Source organism: Mastigoproctus giganteus, chromosome 4 (genome assembly GCF_048544385.1).
Source record: "Mastigoproctus giganteus isolate SK-2022 chromosome 4, ASM4854438v1, whole genome shotgun sequence".
NCBI classification, from domain to species: domain Eukaryota; kingdom Metazoa; phylum Arthropoda; class Arachnida; order Uropygi; family Thelyphonidae; genus Mastigoproctus; species Mastigoproctus giganteus.
The window spans coordinates 26,278,469-26,302,921 of NC_143578.1; the positions used below are offsets into that span (position 1 = coordinate 26,278,469).

The window sequence follows — 24,453 nt, forward strand, 5'->3', positions numbered from 1 at the left end:
GAGGCAACTTATTCCAGTAATTAACAACTAAAAGGAAAGAAAAGGCTAAAGGAAAACTTCCTGCAATCTGGTTTAAATCTTTCCCCCATAATTTGAATTTGTGGGTCCTAGTTCAGGAATCATTTATAACAGTGAAAATTTTGCCCATTCTCATTCTCTACAGCCATCCTGAAATCCATATAAGGATTTTCCTTGCAGTTCCACACATTTCAGGTTATACAGTAACTGTTCATGTAGCACTGAGTCAAATGCATTGTTGAAGTCCAAATAAAAAATGTCCAAATTATATACTACATTTGGATTTGGTTCCTGAGTGACTCTCAAAATAGCTAACCTGGTTGGTTAACCATGATTTTACCTTTACATAAACATACTGTGGTTCCTTCAAAATTCCATTTCTATCTAAACAAACCTATTGCCCACTTGCTAATTTCCTCCATGGTATACCTTACCATTGAATTCAGACTGGCTGGTCAGTAATTACCCACATCACTCTTACAACTGCCTTTATGTATTGGCAGTATATTGATACTTCTCCAATCCAGGAAGGGAAATCTGTCCTAACTCCATGGATGCCCTCATAATGAACTTTAATGGTTCAAAATACTCTCTTGTTGCCACCATCATATATATAGTACATTTTAAGCTTATAAAAATTCACATTTTTTTACAGCTTGTTAAATGAGTTGTTAATAAACTAGTAAAACAAATATAAATTTTCTTTAAAATTTTATCTGGTATGATAGCGATATTTTAAGGTCATATTGTATTCAGCACTTCAAAATGCATATGGATAACATTTTTTTTTTTTTTTTTTATGTGAACCCCAAACACGAGAGGTATTAGAACCTATAATACTTAGTACCGTGCTTGGGTTGGAGGTTGAGAAGATGAAAGAAGATATTTGTTGACATTGGACTTGAACTTCTGTAGATTGTAATTTTCAGGAAATACGTATGAAGGAAGGTTGTTCCAGAAAACGGCAGTTGAATGAATAAATGAGGAAGATGAAAAGTTAGTTCTGTGGGTTTGAAGTTGGACAGTAAATAGATGTTGGCTGGTGGCGGCATGTGTTTGGACTGTTTTGAAAGAGAGAGCGGGAATTATAGAAGCCAATTCAGAAGAACAGTGCCCATGGAAGTATCTGTAGAAGAGGCATGCAGCAGAAACAGTACGGCTATGAGAAAGCGAGTGGAGAAACTCTGTTAGAGATGAATCATTAATTAACCTAACTGCCCTCTTCTGAATGGAATCAAGAAGCCTCAGAGAGGTTTTGGGGACACCACCCCAGATGTGGGAACAATATTCCATGGCAAGTCGGATTTGCGATTTATACAGAGTGAGCAGCTGTTTGGAAGAAAAGTAACGCCGAGAGTGAAAGAGAAAACCAAGTTTTTTAGATGCAGAGGAAGCAATATTTGTAATGTGCTTGTGCCAAGAGAGATTAGAAGTCAGGGTAATCATTTTGCCTAGAAATTGGAGTGTCACTGAAGATAAGCATAGGAGCAGAAGAATCCTTTTTGCGAGATATAAGACAAGACTGAGTTTTAGAAGGATTGAAATCAACTAAGTTGTCCTTGCCCCACTGGAGAAATACCTGAAGATCGGCATTTAAGGAATTGGTAGCAGATTTCGAGAAGTTGAAGCTGATTGAGCAGGACAAGGTTTCTCAAAATGGAAAGTGGGATGCAATGTGCTATCATTGGCAAAACTATGGATAGGATTTCCAGTCAATGGAAGAAGGTCATTAATATACAAGAGGAAAAGAGTGGGGGAAAGAACTGAACCTTGCGGTACACCAGCAGTAGTGGAGAAGTTAGAAGACAGAGAGCCATCTACCATCACCCTCAGTGAGCGATCAGAGAGAAAACTGGATAACCAATTACTAAAAACAGTTGGCAAACCATAAGATGGAAGCTTGCTTAGAAGATCTTTACCAAACACGATCGAAAGCCTTTGAGATGTCTAGAGCAACTACTTGTGTTTCACCGAACCTTTCCGTTGAATTAGTCCATAAATGGGTAACATAAGCCAGAATATCACCAGTGGATCGACACTGACGGCATCCATACTGGCGATCGTTGATACAACGGCAGGTTTCTAGGTAGTTTAAGAGTCGGCGGTTAATTGATTTCTCAATTACTTTAGAAAGAGTAGAAGTAATTGCAATGGGACGATAATTGGATGCGAGGGATTTGTCACCCTTTTTAGGAACTGGCTGGATATGAGCAAATTTCCAAGCAGAAGGAAAAACACCTTTCCTTTTCTGGAATCATTTATAACAGTGAAAATTTTGCCCATTCTCATTCTCTACAGCCATCCTGAAATCCCTATAAGGATTTTCCTTGCAGTTCCACACATTTCAGGTTATATAGTAACTGTTCATGTAGCACTGAGTCAAATGCATTGTTGAAGTCCAAATAAACAATGTCCAAATTATATACTACATTTGGTTCCTGAGTGACTCTCAAAATAGCTAACCTGGTTGGTTAACCATGATTTTACCTTTACATAAACATACTGTGGTTCCTTCAAAATTCCATTTCTATCTAAACAAACCTATTGCCCACTTGATAATTTCCTCCATGGTATACCTTACCATTGAATTCAGACTGGCTGGTCAGTAATTACCCACATCACTCTTACAACTGCCTTTATGTATTGACAGTATATTGGTACTTCTCCAATCCAGGAAGGGAAATCTGTCCTAACTCCATGGATGCTCTCATAATGAACTTTAATGGTTCAAAACACTCTCTTGTTGCCACCATCATATATATAGTACATTTTAAGCTTATAAAAATTCACATTTTTTTTACAGCTTGTTAAATGAGTTGTTAATAAACTAGTAAAACAAACATAAATTTTCTCTAAAATTTTATCTGGTGTGATAGCGATATTTTAAGGTCATATTGTATTCAGCACTTCAAAATGCATATGGATAACATATTTTATTATGAGAAAAAACAAAAAAGTAAATTTGTTTTCCAGTGTTTTTTATTAACAATTGCAATTTAGTGATTTGGAACAAAAGAACTGAATAACTACAATAATTATCATAAAAAATAATTACTATATTTCAGTATTACTGGGGGCTCTGAAATAGTGTTACCTAATACAGCTGCACTTTTAAAATTTGATTGAATTAAAATGTTTGTTGCATTGTTCCCAACAATAGCAATTAATGCTGCAGCATTTGTAAGGGGCCTGGCATGTTTCTCTCTTAAAAATAACTGTTGTACATTAATTGTAGTTTAATGCCAAATGGCTAACGTTCAGTACCTTCCTAAATATAGTCAAACTTATTTGAGGTGTTTTGCAAGTGAACAATTATTATTTACTTTTAATTATATATGAAAAGGAACTTTCAGGTACTGTGTGACTATTTACTATATTTTCTTTCCACTTCAATGTGCTAATTTTGGTTTCAGTGTCACGTAAACAATATAATGCTGAAACTGAAGAATGCATAGGTTTGAATTTTTGTGCTCTCAGTGGTGTTCTTTGTACTGAACTGGAAACTGGAAGTGACTATTTGTTTTATGCTTATATTTTATAACTGTATCACAAGTATTACAAACCATTAGTAAAAGATCAATCCTTGATGTTCTTCAAACCAACTTTATATAATAAAATACAAAATTAGGTCCCTCTCAAGTGCTGCCATCTTTGTTATGGTCAGAGCACTGCTGGATTAACAGAGGACGTTTTTCAGTAACTCCATAACCTTATTAATTATTATCCAGTTTCTTGATAAGGATTAAGCTAATATCTGTTTTATTTATTTATTTTAATGTATTTTAGCCATTAAAATATCGTTAGGCAGAGCTTCCCTTTATAAATATTATCAGCCAATATAAAATTACATAATTAATTCAGGGCAGAAGCCTCAAGCTCTGAAAAATATAAAAAAATTATTGTCCATGTCTTTCTGTACATAGTTTTGAGGTTTCTAGTAGGTGCACTTGATCTCATATTGTGGAGGCACTTCATCTCAAATTAGTAGTAGTGGAAAATGGTGAAAGAAAGCAAACTTATACAGCATAGCCAAAAAAAAAAAAAAAAAGAATGAGGAGAAAAGAAACACATCCCATGTCACCAGTCCCCACCCTCTAATAATTTTTCTAGTTTTTCTTTAATTTATTGAAACTACTCACTTACACAGCACCAGATGGAAATTTGTTTCAGCAATCAACTACCAGCTGGCTGAAAGCAGATTTCTGCACATCTATTTTAAATCAGTTTAAATTCATCTTCAATTTAAATTTATGTTCCCTCATGTATTGTCTGAGCAAGAGGAAGGATGCCATCAACATTTAGCTTACTCAATCCATTCAAAACCTTAGATACCTCAGTAAGATCTCCTTGCAGGTGCTTAGTTTCCAGACCCTGCAATTTCCAGAACTCATCTTTTGTGGTAAAGGTACACTTTTCTTCCTCACTAATCTTATTGCTTTTTTTCTGGACCTGTTCCAGTAGATCCACATCCTTCAAAATGATCTTCCGAGTCCCGTGTGCAGTACTTGAGATGTTACCTAACCATTACCTTATGCAATGGGATAATCACCTCCTTATCCCTACTGGTATAAGGAGAACCTGTTTGGTATATTATTTTGGGTTTATTGCTGCTTATATGCAATATCTTGCATTTATTGATGTTAAACTTCAATTTCCACTTTTCAGCTCATTTGTCCAATTTTTCTTCTGGGTCTTATTACAGTATGCCCCGATTTCTGTCATTAGCCTGACCTTAGTATCATCTGCAAAATTAGACAATAAGCTTGCTAATTCTTCATCACTATCATTAGCTTTGTTGCTTTGGTATTGCACTACTCTAAATAAATAGCACCACTCCAGTGGTAGCTTTTATTTTAAAGTAGCATAATCTTTAAATAAAAAGAAAAATACTTCTGTTTGCAGCAGTGCTTTTTATGTAAAGTACTGCAGTACCACAGAAAGTTATGGTAATATGCCTCCAGAATATGAGAATAATGCACAAAGTATTAAACTTATCTTGCTCAATGCAGCGTACAGAAAGAGGCTGTGCCCAACATGTACAATGACTTATTATAAAATTTACAATAAGTATATGTTAATGTTGCATCATTGTACACTTACTCACATTACTGATCATGGACTTTCATTAAGCCAAGAGGTAAATTTATTAAGATGTGCTTGTATGTTTTTCAAATAAATTCGCTCATATAAAAAAGATATATATATATATATATGGACATTCAATGATAATTTATACAGTTTACAAAATGGCTTTAATCAGTGGGGGAAAGTGTACTGTGACTCTTAATTTAATTTAAAGAACTACAGAAAAGGCATTTATAACTAAATTTGTGCAAAATTTACCAATCAGTGCCACCTTCTACAAACACAGACCCAGCTATCTTAGTAAGCTATGATTTTTTAATTTTCTAGTGTGATTGTGGCAAGCAAATAATGAATCTTTAGAAAAACAAGGTAGAGTGTATTGTATTTTCTACAGAAGTATTTTTTACATATTTACCATGCATGAGTATGATACAAAAAGCCAGTTCTATCTAAAATTAAAATACTTACCTAAAATCTTTTGATGGCTACCTGTTTAAAACTTATTTTGTAGAAATGCTAGAAGTATAGTCAATAAATTTCATGAATTTGAAATTTATTAACTACACACCTATATTAGTAACAGCCCTCAAATCTTTCAAGGTCAGGTCTGATGGCATGATTCAGTAGGAGATTCAGAAACGTCACCAGTTATTCGGCAGTTCCATTGTGTATGAGTTTAACTGGCATATTGCAATACTTTACACAGTAAAATTCACGTAATGATAACAATTTGTATGGTTTAATTAGTGCTATTCACATTTCAAATTAATTCTTTGAAAATTTCAGGTCATTCGCTCCTTTATCGTACATCCAAATCACTAGCAAAGATGTTCTAGTTACATTTTCAAATGAGCACTGGTGAGTTTAAAATTACCTGCCATAGTTATATAATTTGCAGCAAGGGCTTGGAATACTGTTGATTATTCATCAATTACTAGCAAAAGTGGAGGTAAAGGACTAACTACATCAAATTAAATAACATGTCCTGAGGAAGAAGTGCACCACTTCCCCTCCCCCATCTATCAGGCACCTCCGTAGCCAGGTGGGCAGGAGCGGCAGTGCGTAGCACACGCTTCTTGATTAGACAGGGGTTCGAGCCCATGACCACCAAATACGGAGGATGCGGAAAGGTCAGGGAATGACCACTGCATATCCCTGGAGCAATATGGCTTTAGTTGCTAATGCTCCTAAAAACCAAATAACAACAACAACCCCCATCCATCCTAGACAACAACCAGGAGAAAAAGCAGTGCACTTCTTCCTCAGGGCATGTTCTTATTCCATTTAATGCAGTTAGTCCTTTACCTCCACTTTTGCTTTTATGAATTTTAAACCTTAAACACAGAATTTAGAGGTAAGTACTGCAATAATAAGCTTTTGCTAGTAATTAATGATTCACCTACCATATTACTGCAAATCAATAAGGTTAGCTGATCTTTATCAGCTTCAAATCCAGCCAGGCATAAAAGTTCTTTTGGACATTTTTCCAAAAGATTTCTATTTTGTCAACATTAAATGTTTGTTAAGAACTAAGAGTTCCATCCTTCACAATTTCAGCAAATGTCTTGGCAAATTCTGCTGTTGCTTTTTTCATTGGCTGCTTTGTTCATTTTTTGTTATACAAGCCCTGGTTTAAAGCCACATTAACCACCCACAACTTGCTTTCAAAGCTAATACATCCTGTCTGAATTCATTTGCTTTTAACCTGGTGATGGTGCCCCCTCTTTGTTTCAGACACAGTGGCAGGACACCTGACAGGTGCCAACTTACTTTATGATGTTTGGAAAACCTTTTTGTGTTTTATAAATTTTGCTTGGACATTATCAGTATTTCATCTTTTGTTAATGGATTGCAGTACTTATTGCATAACATTCTATTTTCTAATAAAAAAATAATATTTAAAAAAATGTTGTGTTGCTTTGTTTTTTACACTTTTTATTTTCCAAATAATTAAAAACATTTTAGACAAAATATAAACAGATGTATTAGTCTCTTCCTTTTTTCAGTTTAAAAGACCTTTATAAGCCTGAAATTTCAAACATGTGCATATGCATATATATTTGCATATTATGTATATAAATATTTTTTAAAAATATTAAAAAAAAACATATATATTTGATACTGACTGTTAGTTACTTCCATTTTCAGATTTATTTCACATTTTATTTTAATTTGGAATGTTTCACAGTATGCAAAACTTGAAATTATGTACATTGCTACCAGTAGAGTAGCATCCATATTGAGATAATTTGAGTTTTGGGTTCTTATCTTTATTATGCAAAAACAGTAACAAACCTTACATAAACAACTGTGAGACCAGGATGCTTATAGAACTAGTGGGAGAGAAAATAAAGTAACTTTGAGTTATAAACAAATCTGTAATGTGAAACTGTGGCAGTGTTGGTGTTTCGTGTCGACTGCTACCATTATGCAAATAATTGCAAAGTTGGTGGCAGGGAATTTGACAGGCTCTCACTCACAGTTACTCTGGAAAAACTATAAAAAAATCACTTCAGGAACTACTGCAATAAAAAGCTGATGACTATTTAGGAAGCTAGAACACATTTCAGGTTTTTAACCATTGATTAACTGTTAATGTGGGGTTGTTATTTCGGAAAGGCACCTGTCATTGCCTCTGGGTTAAATGTTTATATTGGCTATTGGCTCATAGTTTTCTCTTGAATGAAACTTAGGTTTAGAAGAATGTATCCAAATTCTGATCCTTGATCCACATTACCAACAGTTTCCATTTTTTCAACAGCAGCACGTTTTGTAATTATTGTGTACTGTATTGGTGTGGATGCTTTTATATGTTCCACTATTTTCTCTTTGTCTTTAATAATGGTTCCCACATTGGGATGATTAAGGCCAAGAGCATTGCCAATGTAAGATGACGTTTCACCTTTTTTTTTTTTTTTTGCATCTTTTCTCTGATATATACTTTCATTTCAAAACTTATTGACTTTCTTTTTTTATTTGATACATATTTGTCACTTTTTTTTCTTGGCCAATTTTATGAGTTGTAGGCACAACTCAGTATAGCACGATAGTTGTGTTCCTAGAAACCCTTGTGCAATGCAAAATCATGCAATATAAACAACAGGCCCTATGGGAAAAATAGGGTTAGGTGCTGACCACCCAAGATTGAACACACATTTGTAACCAAATCATTACCAAACACAATAAATAATGGTAATAAAATACTTGTGTATTTTATTACGACTATTACGTAATAAAATATTGCTGATGCTTTTGCTTCTATCGTAAGCAAACTTGTTTTTTGTTTGATTTTCTATCGAAACAGATGACAGTCGTTCCATCTCTTCCAATTCTTTGTGTCTTAATCTAATGGATTTTAATTACACTTTGAGTTGTTCCTGCTATGAAAGTTTTTTTATGCATCTTTCTAATTCTCGGCGTTGCCTCATTTAGGCCTGTAGCATGTGCAATATCACACAGTCTCTCATTTCGCTCAAAGTGTTTCACAATTTCATATTTTTTCTCTATCGACAGAGGCGGACTGGCCATTAGCCTTACTGGGGAAACCCCGATGGGCCGAAGGCCGGTGTGATTTTGGCCATAAACCATAGTATGAGGCCACTATAAATTTTCCCGGGTAAGAATTTTTGACCCAGTCCGCCTCTGTTTATCGATATTGCTTTTCTTTTTCTCTCTGCAGTGTCTTCACCAGAACGCTTCCTTTTCACACCTTTTAAGTATTTTACTCATTTTTAGGGAATAAAGCACAATTACAAAACGAGGAACGCTTAATACACATAAACAAAGCTGCGCGCGTGTAGCAACTGAATAAACAACACCGTAAAGGCAGAGATACACTATTAACACCTCACATTTTACTAAAGCACATTTCTGGGGGTTACTACCATAAAACAATAAAAATAATTTCCAGTTGCGTTTCTGCTAGTGGAATCTGTTATAAACTGGTAGTAAACTCGATCTAATTGCATTTGCGATAATACCGATAGCTGTAATTGTGTTGGTTTTTACGTTATTATGGTGAAATGTGTTTCCCCTTCACTGATATAAAAAACATAAATACATTTTCAGAATCTTCTCTTCATTCCTATCGTGTTGCGTTCGGTTGGGGTGATTCTGCGTTCGACTGCCATTTCTTGTAAACACAAAGGCGAATCGTGCATAAGCGAATTTGGTTCGTGTTATATAAGATATCGTTCCCCTATTTATAAATCGTGTATGATCAAATTCGTGTAGTGTAAACACGTGTTATACGAGGACTGACTGTATATAGTAAAATGTGAAAAGTTTGATTTTAATGTAAACAAAAGCCATACATGAATTGAGTGAAAGAATCTCTGTACACCGAATATTAAGAGTTGCTTGCCTCTGCATTCAGTACTTACAAGTGTATGTGTATCTTCAGAGCATATCTCTTATCACACCATGAAAAATTATAAATTGATTCTTATGTATGTATAAATGTTCAGTAACTGCATATTAACATATTGTAATTAAAGGACTGGTTTTACTGTGTGGAGGCTTTCAAAATGAATTGCAGAGCCAATAAGATATAGTCTTACATACCTAGAACTTGTTCTGCTGAATGATGCCAAGTGTCATCCTACCTCTGAGAGCACTATAGGGGGAGCTGGATGGTCCTCACATGCAGTGGGGAAAGTTTCTAGCATGGATGATCAATTGAAAAATGCCCGACAATTGATACCCTTAGTGACCACAATCCATTTGCTTCTAGTCTTGGTGCCTTGTGGGCTCAGCTTATGTGGAAGAGACAAATGCATAATTCTAGCCTTTCTCAGTTCTGTGTCCTCAGTTGTCTGGACAAAAGATTAAGAAAGGACAGAAAACACATATATATGGACTTCCAAAATCACTATGAGAGAAGATAAGAAAAATATAAGCTCAAATCAGAGAGTATCTCCAAAATAATCTGCATGATTTGAGTGGGGATTCCTATGCAAATTAGAAACAAATAAGACCAAGAAGAGGGCAGATGTATTCACTCATATTGTAGAAAACTTACTCCTGAGAAAGAGTTAAACAATTGAGATAAATCATTAAATTATGACATTTCAAAGTAGTTTTTTTGAATTTTAGGGTATTAACATATATATAGTAATAATTCTATTAAAAAAAAAAACTATGATAATTAAAAATTTAGAGAAATAAAAAGTAGTTATTAAAATAAAAGCTAGAAATGAAATCAAGAAAAACATAATAAACACAAGATGAACATAAACAACAGATTGATTTAGTAAAAATGAAATACGTCAAAAAAATTTGTTTTTATCTTTGTATTAGTATATTAGCTTTGTTTTTATTTTTGTATGTTAGTATATTAGCTTTGTTTTTATTTTTGTATTAGTATATTAGCTTTGTTTTTATTTGTGTATGTTAGTATATAGCTTTATTTTTGTATGTTAGTATATAGCTTTATTTTTGCAAATTTGTATTTTCTTTTAATAGCTCCAAGCAGACCAGCAGCACCTCCACACAGAATGCCATTAGGACCCCCGCCCATTGGACCTCTTCCCGGTCGTATTCCAGGTCCAGTGCCAATTATGGGTCCTCCTGGGCCACTGCCTCCAAACATGATGATGCCAGGTATCTTGGTGTGTGCATGTGTGTGCGCATGCATGCGCGCGCATTCTGCTTAACATTGCAATCTTAAAAATTTTTTAATAGCATATCATTTGACTTTTCTTTACTCACTAATTTGAATGTTACAATATGTTGTAGGATTGAGGCCACCTGTAGGACCTATAGGACCTATGATGCCAATGGGTCATGTTCCAGGCCACATGAGGCCTCCATTAATGTCTACCCCTGTACAGCAGCCACCAGGAGTCAAAAAGTAATGTATATCATGTCGGTACCATTTGTTGTGAACCCATTATTTATTCAGTCCTACAGGTAAGACTGAATACATAATGTTAAATGTAAATAAAATTACAGATGTACATAATTTATATAAGTAATTTGTCTTTATTAGTTTTAACCAGAGTTACCAGATGTTTCATAATTAAAAGGCAGACATAAGATCCACAATTGCATATCATATCCTCTGATCTTCTGATTCCTACCTGGTTGAGTGTGTGAAAAGATGCTGCTGTTTTGGTACAGATTTCAAGTGCTGCAAAATGCTATTGAATTATTCATAGACAGGTGACAGCTGAACAAATTATTACTATACAAAATAGTAATAATTAGTACTGAGTACCTTGACATTTTCATGAATATTTTAAATTGAATTCAGGAAAGGGGGGAATTGTTTGAGGCAATCCAGATATCTGATAAACTTGGTTTCATTGAAATCTGACCTTAACCTAGTCCATAAAAATTTTATATGTAGCTAGTTGCATCCAATAGTTGAAATTCCCAAATAATTAAAAAAGAAAAAAAAAGAGAGAAGCTTTTTAGAATTTTTCCTATTTATTTTGAAATGGTAGAATCATAAGTAGCTTACAGAATATTACAGAATTTCAACATGTGAACAAGAGATACAGCCACTTTCTTATGTTAAATGTCCAACCCCTCCACCAAAAAAAAAATAAATAAATAAATCTGAATGATGTAGCAGTCTTATAACTATTGCAACTTTCAGTGGCCATCACAGTTGATAATGCTTTTGCTTGCCTTTCATATGTCTTTCAGTCAATTTTACTGACTAGCAAAGCACTTCAAGTATCACAGAGTCATTTACATGGTCAGGCAATTAAGTTTCAAGAATATTTTGTGCCAGATGATGTGGCAACACTGCCATTTGCACCATTTGATGGTGACATAATACTGAACTTTCTAGGAAAGTTTTAATGTGCTATAGCAGTATTCACTGAACAGCAACTCATTAAAATGGAATATGTGTTTGTTTTTCAGTTTAAAATGCAGCACATGATTGAACAAAGAGTGAATGTGAAATTTGCATGAAACTTCAATGTTTCTCTGATCACATTGAAGCAGGAAACACAGATGTTAAAGTCAATATCATTTTATCAATTTTAATTATGGAAATTATACATTCTGATCACAGATTAACCTGTCAAATGATAGTACAGGAGCATGTGATTAACAAAGAAACATTTGAAAAATTTTGGCGGAGGTTATTGGTATAAGAAAAATAGCAGCTAAGCTTACTTACTGTGACTTTTGACAAATGAGCAGAAAGTGTGGTCAAATGTGTGCAAGGATTTTTTGGAATGAATTGAAGAGGACAATTTTTTGATACAAGTGATCATGGGAATGAAACCTGGTGCTACCAATACAACCCTGAAACAAAACATCAGTTGTTGGAGTGGGGAATAGTGCACTCATCCAGACAGAAGAAGCCACCAATGGAAAAGTCAAAAATCAAAGCAAAGCTAAGACATTAGCATTGTTCATGTAGGTGCTGGAGGGCTACTATGAATCAGACATTCCACATGGAAGTTTTAAAAAGCTAGACAGTGCCATGAAAAGGAAACAGTATGATCTGTGGAGAAATCATTTCTGAATTTCTCCATCACATCAATGCATCCACTCATGCTTTGACTTGTGTAACTACATTTTTAGCAAAGAAACATATTGCCACAATGGACTACTCGCCTTCTTCCCCCGATCTAGCCTTGTCTGACTTCTGAACATTCCCTAAATTGAAAACTTTTTTCAAAGGGAGGTTTTTTGCAGATATTGAAGACTAAAATTAATGTGATAAAACTTTGAAAGACATTGAAGTTACAGGTTTCCAGAGCTATTATGGATAATGGCAGAGGTGTTGGACCAAGTGTGTACAATCTAGAGGAAAGTGCTTTGAAACTTACTGATCTGTAACTTTTTTTCATATTAAAAATTCATTTTTTGAATTGTTGCCTTGAAACTTAATTGCCCAACCTTGTGTACTTGGAGTATAAGGATTTCTCATTTGCACTTAAGATTCATGAGATTTTCAAATCTCAAAACTGGGTCACAGCTGAACTTCAGAAAGTATTCTGGAATGACCAAGCCAGTGTCATCATATGAATATTGTATACTGGGAAACATGAATAATAAGAATAACTGGGTTTTTTTCTGCATTGTTTTTATACAAAATCTATTTCAAAATAGTAGAATTTTTTAAAAATTTTACTTTGTTTAACATTCCACAGTTTTTTTTAATGCCTCTGTTTTCTCTAATTAAATTCATGATACCCTTGTAATTCAATTCATTTAAATTAAAATATCAGTTTCTTAAGGATCTTATTATTATCTAACCAGGAAGAAATCTCCTGCATCTCTTAAATTAGGCTTGGTGGGAATTAACTGGACAATCAAGACTTGTACCACCTGGTGCATTGCCCAGGTCAAAAAGGTTCCCGCTGTGCTTTTAAAAGACCCAGGACACACACACACACACCATGTGACATCAGAATTGCAGGTAATACAGAAACTATGAAGATGAATTTTGGGAAAACTGCAGCTAAACAATAAATATGAATGAATTTATTTTGGAAGTAAAATACCATGCAAGGAATGCGTAGTAATAGTTTAGAAGAAAGTTTAAATGGCTGAGAAGTATTAACCAGTAGAGTTATTTCAGCAAAATTTAAGATTGGGTAAGATAATTTGTCTGTGCAGGCTCAATTGTGAAGGCTCAAATAAAAATGATGAAATGGAAGAGTTCTTTAATATCTTAAATTTATTTAGAAAGACCAGTTGAAACTAATGACAAAGAAAGAATAGTACTGGTTGGAGATTTGAATAGCAGAGTAAGAAATTGACAAAATGCATCTGCATTGATATTTTAGGAAAATTAGCTGAGAAAGGTTAAACTGAATAATAATGGTAGAAAGCTACTAGAATTTTATTCAAGCTATGCAGTGTTAATTACAAATACAATATTTCAGCATAAAGATAGCTGAAATTTATATGGAGGGAACATAACAAAATCAAGCATAATTGACTATATCATTATAGAGTTCCAACATACCTCTGTTATAAAAGGATCTTGAACAACTAGTTGAAGATACAAGAGTATATAAAGGAATAGAGATTGGAAACAATCAACATCTTATTTTGAGTGAATTAAAACAATAATTAAAAAATGAGAGGTATATAAAAGACAAAAATCAAAATGCTCTCATATTAACCAAAAAACGTTAAATATAGAAACTGTGCTCAGAAGTCGATTGGCATTCCTGATACTAATATGACTATAGATGAAAAATGGGAAAATTGAAGAGAACATTATTGGAAACTACAAAAGAGGTATTTGTCAAAAGTCCCACATACTTCTATTGATATTAATATTTCAAAGCATTTATGCACATGATCATTTTTATAAAACTTCAAAAACCCGCTCCACAGAACCTGCCACCATTGGTAACTCACTACTGTGAGTCTACACACATTCCAAGAAATGTTCCACCATAGGCTCATATGTCTGGGAACTCACATGCAAAATGGTTAATAGCCGATCTTAAATGTAGTTTAAACAGATTAAAACCAGAGATTGAGGTAAAGCTAGGTTAGCATTAAAAAAAAATCCAAAAACTGGAGCTTTTGTTTCATTTCTTTAAACTCTTGGTACCTTTAGCTAGATAAATATGATAGGATTTTTATCCACACAAACTGTCATTGAAATTATTTATAACAAATATAAAAAATTAAGTAAATATTGTGGTCATCTCTCATAATGTGACTACCTGCCGTATTAAAGTACAGTGGATAGTACAATTCCTTAATTTTACCCACCTTATGAGTCATGGCAGCTACCAGAAAGTGGCCCAGTATGTTTATGGATATACTATGCTTATTTTGTTTAAGTACTCACCTGTACCATGTTTCTTTGTTATAACCTCACTTACAGCCTTTCATCATGGCCTTTAAGAAAACTTGTGAAAAGGAAAAGCATGTGCATCATTGTTGTGCAGAAATTAAGCTGTTAGCATTAGCATTAGCAGAGGCATTTGATGCAAGAAAGCAAGCTTATGCAGCATCAGCCAAAAAAAAAAAAAAAAAAAACCCACTTCCACTTCACCCCTCTGTTCGTTCCAAATACCTGTCCAGCTGAGCCTTAAACTTATTTAGGCTATCAACCTCCACCACAAGGGATGGAAGTCTCTTCCACCAACCAACCACCTGCTGGCTAAAGGCAAATTTCCTCACGTCTATCCTACATCTGTCTTTCCTCAATTTGAATTTATGCCCTCTCAGGTGATTTTTCTGAGCTAGAGGAAGAATCCCATCAGCATTGAGCATGCTTAAACCATTCAAGGCTTTATACACCTCTATCAGATCACCTCGCTGGTGCCTAGTCTCCAGACACTGTAATTTTGCAAAACTTAAGCCTTTCTTCGTAAGAGCACCCCTTTGTTCCATTCACTAATCTTGTTGCCCTTCTCTGTACTCGTTCCAGCAGCTCTACTTCCTTCTTGAAATGAGGCCTCCAGACCTGTATACAGTACTCTAGGTGTGGCCTGACCATTGCCTTATACAATGGAATAATCACCTCCTTATCCCTGCTGGAAAAATTCCTGTATATCATTGACAATAAATACTCCATGAGCTACTCTTGCAGCCTGTCTGCACTGCTCAGAGAACTTCATATCTGCCTGCACAACCACCCCCAAGTCCCTTTCATTCTCTACCACTGTCAGTGTAGTACCACAGAGTTGATACGTTGCTCTGGGGTTGCTGTTTCCCATGTGTAGTACTTTACATTTGTCAATGTTAAACTTCATTTGCCACCTCTCAGCCCATCTGCTCAACCTTTCCAGATCCTGTTGCAGCAGCATAGTGTCAGTAGTGTCCTTGACAATCCTGCCAACCTTTGTATCATCTGCAAACTTGGACATTAAGCTTGATATACCATCATCAATATCATTTATAAATACAGAAAACAATAATGGACCCAACACAATGGACCCTCCATTAATTTTCCTGGAACAGAAGTTAAGCTCACAGGTCTATAATTACTTGTGTCAGCCTTTGATCCTCCTTTGTGAATTGGGGTCACATTTGCACATTTCCAGTCTATGGGTACCTCCCCTGAGTCCAAGGAAGCTCTCATAATTATGGCTAAGGGTTTGCTTACTTCCTTTGCTGCCTCCTTTAATATAACTGGATAGATCCCATCCACCCCGGGTGCCTTTCTTGTGTTTATCTTCAACAGTTTCTCCTCCACTTTACTCCCAGTTATTTCAAGATTCTGTAGCTTACTGCTAGAGTTGAATACACCTCTGGCATTCCCCTTGCTGAATAACTCCTCATGTGTGAATGTCGATGCAAAATATTCATTTATTTGTTAGCTACCTGAGCAGGATCATCAACAGTTGACCCATCAATATCAAGTGGACCAATCTGATTCATCCCCTTCCTTCTAGAGTTAACATAAGTAAAGAACTCTTTGCTGTTTTTCTTTGCATCCCTTGCCAAGGATTTCTCGTAATCTGCCTTTGCCTGCCTAACCTCCTTTGTAACTTGGTTGCATATCAACTTGTATCTATCATAGGCTTCTGTGTCATGTGTTAATTTGTAAGTATCCCATGCATTTTTCTTCTCTGCCATATGCCTCATTAGTTCATCTGACATCCATTTTGGCCTAAACCTTGAACAATATTTCTTAGTTGGTATGTAAAGCCTAGTAGCTTCCAAGATTAGTTCTTTGAATGCTTCCCATTTTGAATTTGCTGTTGGTAACATCATCATATAGAATTTAAATACTGTCTCAGTCCATCGTAGTCGCCTTTACGGAAGCAATAACCCTTCCCTTTACCCCTAATGGTAGTTACCTCTTTGAGTAAATCCCACTTCAGCACACTGTGATCACTGCCACCTAGTGGTTCGTTTATCTGCAGATTCTTAATGCATGAAGAATCACTGCTGATAATCAAATCAAGAGTTTTACTCCCTCTAGTTGCCTCCCGAACATGCTGATGTAGAAAACAATCATCCAATAAATCCACAAAAGCCCTGCTAGTGTGTGAGTAACCAGCCCCCAAATTCCAGTCAATATCTGGGAAATTAAAATCTCCCATTATAAGACTCTCTGATTTACTGGCCCACTCTATTTCCCTGTACAGTTCCTTATTATACTCATCAGAGTCATTAGGCCTATAGCACACTCCTACTCTCAATTTTGATCTCCCAATGCTTGTCACACCAAACTGACTCAACACTGCACTGTCCGGCGATGTCGACTGGCTTCACTTACTTTGTTTTTATGTGTTTCTTAACTAATAGCATAACCCCTCCCCCCTTCCTATCCTGCCTATCCTTTCTGTAGACGTTGTACTCCCCAAATTGCAGTTCTGCATCCCTTATATCTGTGTGACACCACGTCTCTGATATCCCAACAATATCTGTCTTTGATGTTTTGAGCAATACCTCAAATTCATCAAATTTATTTACTAAACTCCTAGCATTGGTGTACACGCAAGTATACCTGCACCTGTTTCTATTCTTAGCTACCCTAACACAACCCATGTGTTTACTTGTACCGCAATGGCTCCCAGCAGTCTCTGAAATACCATGCATCTTGTTTTCCAGGCTTCTGCTCATTCTAATAGAAGCAGTGCAAGAATCTCTTTCACCTCTGCCAGTGGCTACTGTCAATCTATTGGTCTTTGTCTCCCCCCAAGCTAGCAGTTTTCCGACCCACCTAACACTGCCTCGATAGCATCAGCAAATATTCTTGCACCCTTTCTATTTAAGTGTATCCCATCCCTGTAGAAGCAATCTCTCCTGTTAACAAGTACAGTCCAGGCTGAAAAAAATTCTACCCCTTGAGCCTTGCACAATCTTTCCAGGGCCGAATTGATCGACAAGGCTCTCATCATATACTCCCTCCTATCGTGTCTGGGCAGAATTGCAGACACTTTCAAATTCAACCCTAATTCTCGGCTTTTGTTCAACAGTGACCTGTACTTGTTAAGTAATTCTGCCGGTCTCCTACTCTTAATATTATTAGTGCCAACGTGTACAACTATATCACCTTTTGTGCCCTTAAAAGATGATATTCGCTCTACAACATCATCAACCTTTGCCCCTGGCAGACATACCCTGGTCCTGTTCCACCTATCTTTTTTACAAAGCATGTTCCCCGTTTCCCTGACAATAGAGTGACCAACAACTACTAGTTCCTTCGGGACCAGCGCATTCTGCCTTGGGGGTTGTCTCTGTGTCACACGATGCCCAAGTGCAAGCTCTGGCGTTGATGTGGGCAGCTGAGAGCTTGATGGGCCCCTCAATTTAGTTTCTTCGAGGGCATCCACCCTGTCCTTCAAGCTCTCATATAGGCCCACAAGAACGCCGAGTTGTTGCTTGATATCGATACACTCCTTGCATCGCGCACACACAAAGACATCCCCCTTGGCAGTATCATGTCCCGTACCCGATTGCTCTGCAAACATCAAGCAAACAGTGCATTTTATAAGGCTGTGAGTCAGAGGACAACTGCCCCCCTCAGTTCTGCTCTGAGCCACAGCATTTCCATTAGCTTGAGCCTTTTGCTTTGCCGCTCTGGTCTGAGTCATGATTCTATTAATTTATTAATTAATTATAATTAATTATGTTATATTATTAATTATGTTAAATATAATTAATTATATTACGTTTGTAATCTAAGTCGTTATATGTATTTATTTAAACGTACAATTTAACTGCAAACGAAGTTCAACTAATGCTATCTAGTACGGTATATAACTATCGTATCACAAAGGCGGGAAAATTACGAACGGTACCGGAGTTGAAACACGTGGAAACCTTTACCGATACTTTTATGCAATTACAAGGCCGAGTAAAGAATAAATACACCAAATTAATCATAAAATCACAAAATAATGTTATACTACTAAATTTAAATCAAAAGTTTTAGAAAAACAATTTCAAATCAATAAATAAGAAAAATCCACTTAGCGGCTTTGAACACGACCGTCTCTAGTAGCCTCGTCAGCAGACCTCCTGTTAGAGAAGTTAGATTCTAATAATTGTTTTCCTACATGTTTAAAGAATATGGTGTGAAAAACCAAAATGTGTCAGATACTGTAAAAAAAGCAAGGCTAAGCTTAAGTGGTTTTTGCTGATGTGTGGTGTTTGAGCAATTGCTGATAGAGAGCATGTGAAAGTAGTAACTAGTATTATCTTTGGAGAGGCAGTTTATAAATGGCTTGTAACAGTAGCACTCAACTAAAATCAAAATAGATAAAAGCTTGGTTTTTTTTTTCTTTAACTTTATTTCATTGTTTCTGTTATGTACATATACAAAGTGATTGTTTAAAATTGCCAATTATATGGAGTACAAATTGTCCTGAAAAAAAAAAAAAAAATTTTGATTTTAAAGGACATTTGGCAGTAATAGACACTTCTGTTTTTCCCCTTTTTAGTCCATAAAACCAAGGTGCGTTTCTGTATTTTTGTCTTGTGCTTTTATCACTATTTAATGCCTGGATTTTAACCTATCTTGTTCAAGGTGATTGTTTCACTTCTGATAATTTAAATGCTTGCACCACAGCCATTTATCAGTAGTTTTCATTCTTTTTTTTTCTTACTGATCACCAATACTGCATAGACTCCAGTAACAAATTATCACCCTTGATATTTCTGATAGCTGTTTTTCAAAAATACAGTTTGTTTTGTAACCAAAAGTGTTTTTTTTTTTAAGTGATTTTTTTACACAAATATTCTGTAGCAATTTATGAAATTTTAAAATATAAGGTTTTTAAATAACATTTATAAAGTTTAACAGTGCTTTTTTTGAGACGGTACACAACGGTACAGCGTACCAGACCCTTCATTAACAGTGGCATTTGGATGCAGTACACTTCGAAATTTGTAATATTCCGTAAATTTTTTCGCATGTTTACCTACTTTTCAAATAAGTTTAAAGTTATTTAACTAAATTTGCATCTCACTGTCTATTGTTAAGATATCTACTATATAAAACTTTATAACCATTTTTAGAATTCTAAATTACTCAATCGGACCTCTGTTTAACGAACTTCTTTTAGAGCATTTTTTTTTAATCCCCTTGGAAATTACATTTAAAATAGTTTCAGTTGAGCAAAGAAAATTTTAATATAACGAACGGCTTAGGAGAGACTTAACTGCACTGTTCGCACTTTTGGCCTTCGGGCAATTTAGGAAATTAGTGCTGCTGCTAAGCAAGAATTGAGAGAGCTAAAGGGATTACCATTCTACAACTTAGTGGTACCTGGTAACTTAGTAAAACCTATCCAACCACCTGTCCCATATACGGAGAAGTCATGCTGGTCAACAGTGAGCAGATCAAGGGGTATTCCCAATGAGCCCTGGTTCACCTTCTACTGCAGTGGTGTCCAACCATTTCTGGTACAAGGGGCATATTCAAAGTTAGAATTCTTTCAGGGGCTGCACTGAGTGATTCGAGAAAAATTAGTGTGTTACATTTTTTTCCATATCTTGTTACATGTAAAAGGAAGTTTCTCTTTTCTTGTTACCGTTTTTTATTTTCAGGCTATATATAAAAAATGCAAATTCCCAATACTTTTATGTGTAACAAATCTATGTCACTAATTTATTTTTTAGATTTTATTAAAATTATAAAAACATGACTTTTGTTTTTCACAAAAACACCTTACTTTTGCCTTTAAATGCTCACTTAATGAGAATTTTTTGATAATTAGCAAAATTTAAAATGCTGTTTTAATTCACTTTCTGTGCGGGCCGTAGGTTGGACACTGCTGGGAATCAACTGTAAGTGCCCCGTTCGAGAATTAGGAGGGAGTGATTTTCTTTTACCCCGACAAATAATCATCTGTTGTTTTGTGGAAGTGCATTATCCACATTTTTCCTTTAATTTTCCCTGCCTATGTTTACATGGTCACAGTAGCTGAATATCCAAATGACACCGAAATTTTGGACAATTTCATAAAAAAAAGAAAAATTTAAGATCTAGTGACAATATCGATGATGAGAGAAGGAATATGAGGACAGCGAAGGTATTAAACCTTCTAAACATGAAATGTTGGAATTTGGTGAGAATGAATTTAGAAAATTGTCAATTAGGCTTAAGTTAAATGAAAAAGATACAATTCGTCCATTTCGGGAATACCTAATCGAAAAGACGGTTTTTGGGAAAATTGAAGAGCATTTGATGAACGCTCATCAATATCGAGTACGATACGAATTTCATCGAGTGAATGTGAATTAGGATTTTCAGAAATGAATCTGATCGTCAGCCCAACCAGAGCTTTGTTGATGACAAAAACAGTTTCTTCACTACTGTTTCTTAAAATTGTGGCCCACCGCTGACCTGCTTCGATCGAGCAAAATATGTTGATTCGTGGCTGCTTCGGAAACGTCATTCAGCAACACGACACAAACAGTAAGAAGTCGGCATAGTTTGTTGGATGAGAACTCAATAAAAACTCTATTATGACATTATTGTTACTTATTTTTTTTACTAATTTTTACTTATTACTTATTTTTTATATACTTGAATAATAAATTTATGCTTAATAAACTGTGTGTTAATATACTTAATTTGTTGTTCTGATTCCAAAAACATTACTACTAAGTAACAATTTCAGGAAATAATTTTTTATAGTACTGTACTTTTCATGTCCTTTTAATTATCAATTTTTCCTGATAGCAAAGAATGAGTACCGGCACCTATTTTTTTACAAAAAAAAAACACTGAAGTTTGATATTTATTCTTTGATATGGAATTTCATCTTATGGTGTTTATATACTGTAGTATCTATTTTTTTGTTTCACTTTTGAAATTGCCAACAATACAGTTCCCATTGCAGATATAAACTTTCAAATTAATGGTTTGGTTTTGGTTTTTATGGTGCATAGGCGAGTAAGGCACCAAGTCCAGTCCTTGAAGTTAATGACTACAGTATTTATCTTTTAAGTAAGTTTTTTTATAAACTCATCCCATTATACATTTTATTATAGACAATCACCACAACTTGGTGATTGTCTCTTCTCCAGTGGAGCCTTTATCTCGTGGCTGTTCCCAACCTTGTATTGTTTATCATTACAAGAATGCCAAATGGGATGACCCGCGAGATTTCTTTTCTTCTTTTCCGTGATTGGATTACTGTTTCAAAACTTCTGATGTCAACGTTTGCTCAGATCGTGTCAGTGAAATTATTCTTGTAGGAATGGAATCCTTTATTCCACACTCCACTTTAAAATCTCATCCTTTATCTAAACCTTGGTTTTCCAATAAATGTACTAAGGCTGTTCAAGAGAAGAATGTTGCATATTGTAATTGGCTTGTTTCCAATTCTTCAGTTTCATTTTCTGCCAACACCAAACAATTGTAAAGCTCGCAACAATTGTAAAGCAGTTATTAATCAGTCCAAACTAGATTTTGAACAGGCTAAGAGTAGAAAACAGGCTTTTTACCCTAATGGTAGCTGAGTATTCTGGTCTCTTGCCTATTGGCTGCAACTTTTGCCCATATCTGCTCCCACCTCTGTCAAAATCAAATGGGTCTGTTGTCACTTCAGCCAAGGATAAAGTTTACCTGCTAGCATCCCATTTGGCACCGGGTGCCAAGCAAATTTGAGGTCAAGTGATTTTTCTGCGATCTGTAGAGTGCTCATCAAAAGCGATTAAAGTTAATTCTAATTTCGTACGTTTCTCTTAGCAGTCTTATTTTTATATCGTTCTACACTTAAAAGCCACAAGTTAGAACACAGAAAGGAAACTCACCTTTATTTATCCATATATTTCTATTTCCACTAACCGACTAACACTTCAACTGCTTGGCCTCCTAGCGGCACTGCTCCTGCCTCCCCGTGGCGGGGCCGGAAATCTTGGCAGATAAGTCCTCTTACCAAGGGCTAAAAGGAGCAACTATGACAAATACAAACCATATAGACATGGAAAATGATAATCCAAAAAGACAGAATACTGATAGGATGGTGCAACCCAGCCCATCTTTCTTAACCAGCCTATGAGTAAATTGTCTCCTTTTGTGATACAGATCTGGAGGGTATTGCAGGATCTCCCAAGATGGTGAAGAGACTGCAATCAGGAGACTTACTAATAGAAACCATGAACCAAAGACATTCTGAAAAGCTCTTACAATTAACAAGCTTAGCTGTCATTCCTGTTAAAATATCTCCTCATGCAACCCTAAATTCATATCGAGTTGGGATTTATTAAATGTCACCGAGGAAGAAATTACCCAAGAACTGCAAGGACAGAATGTAATTGAAGCAAAAAGAATAATGATTAAAAAAGATAATCAACTGACACCTACCAGAAATATTCGTACCTTCAATGCGCCCAACTTACCTTCTGCTGTAAAAGCAGGTTATTTATTTTGCTGCATTCGCCCCTACATTCCCAACCCTTTAAGATGCTATAAAGGCCAAAAGTACGGCCATTCTCAAACTGTATGTAGAGGAATTCCTGTTTTCCCCAACTGTGGATCGTCAGACCACACACAAAGTGACTGTACATCTACAAAAATGACATGTCCAAATTGCAAGGGCGATCATCCTGCATATTCCAAGACATGCGAAAAATGGAAAGCCAAGAAAAAAATAGTAAAGTACAAGATTGAGAACAAAGTCAGTTATCAGGAAGCCAGAAAACTAGTTGCACCAACTATAAACCAAAAATAATACTCCTCTAACAATTCCAAAAACTCCTTCAGTGATTGCAACCACATTTGGTATTACAAACTCAAATGCTATGAAAAATATTCAGGACAAGACCATGGACACAGATTGAACACCTATACAGGAAGATCCTATTTTAGAAATCCATGCCAAAGAAGAAGAAATGGTCACTGGTCGGCCAGTTTTCCTAAAAAAAGACAAACAGAAATTGGAACACTATAAACCTTCAACAAGCAGTCAAAATCAGCTCCATCAACTAAAAACAAATAATGTCCTGTATTTTGCAATGGAACTGCAGAGGCTTCCATTGCAACACATGATATCCAAGATCTAATTAGCCGTTATTCTCCAGTGGTCATTTGTCTTTAGGAAACGTACCTAACCTCGCCAATTTCTCCTTCGATAAAGAACTATTGCCTTTATCGAAGAGATCAAAACACAGCTAATGCCACCCATGGTGGTGTGGCAATCCTAATAAATTAAAATATCCCAACTAAACATATTCATCTTCAAATGGAAATAGAAGCTGTTGCTATTTGTATAACTCTTCATATTGCAATAACACTAGTCTCCATCTACCTACCGCCAAACCATGCTTACTCTTTAAAAGACCTTGAAGACCTCTTCATACCGATACCTCCACCTCTCTGTATATTAGGGAATTTTAATGGGCACCACCTCTTATGGAGCGCTACTAAATTAGATAGACAGGGTCGAATCATTGAAAGCTTATTAGAGGCACTAAATCTCACCATACTCAACACTGGTGCACCAATGC

The 24,453-nt window shown here is 35.5% G+C and overlaps 1 protein-coding gene across 2 annotated transcripts in view; it reads left to right on the plus strand.

Moving 5' to 3' along the window:
* Window positions 1–24,453, plus strand: part of LOC150086485 (uncharacterized) — a 73,365-nt gene that overhangs the window by 17,524 nt on the left and 31,388 nt on the right. For both annotated transcript variants that reach the window (XR_016546854.1, XM_090371428.1), the window contains exons 3-4: window positions 10,567–10,704; window positions 10,840–10,954. Coding sequence is in view for 1 of the 2 variants with exons in the window: in XM_090371428.1 (XP_090227554.1) it covers window positions 10,567–10,704; window positions 10,840–10,954 (253 nt within the window). In the remaining variant the exon portion in view is untranslated. The remainder of the gene's footprint in view (window positions 1–10,566; window positions 10,705–10,839; window positions 10,955–24,453) is intronic.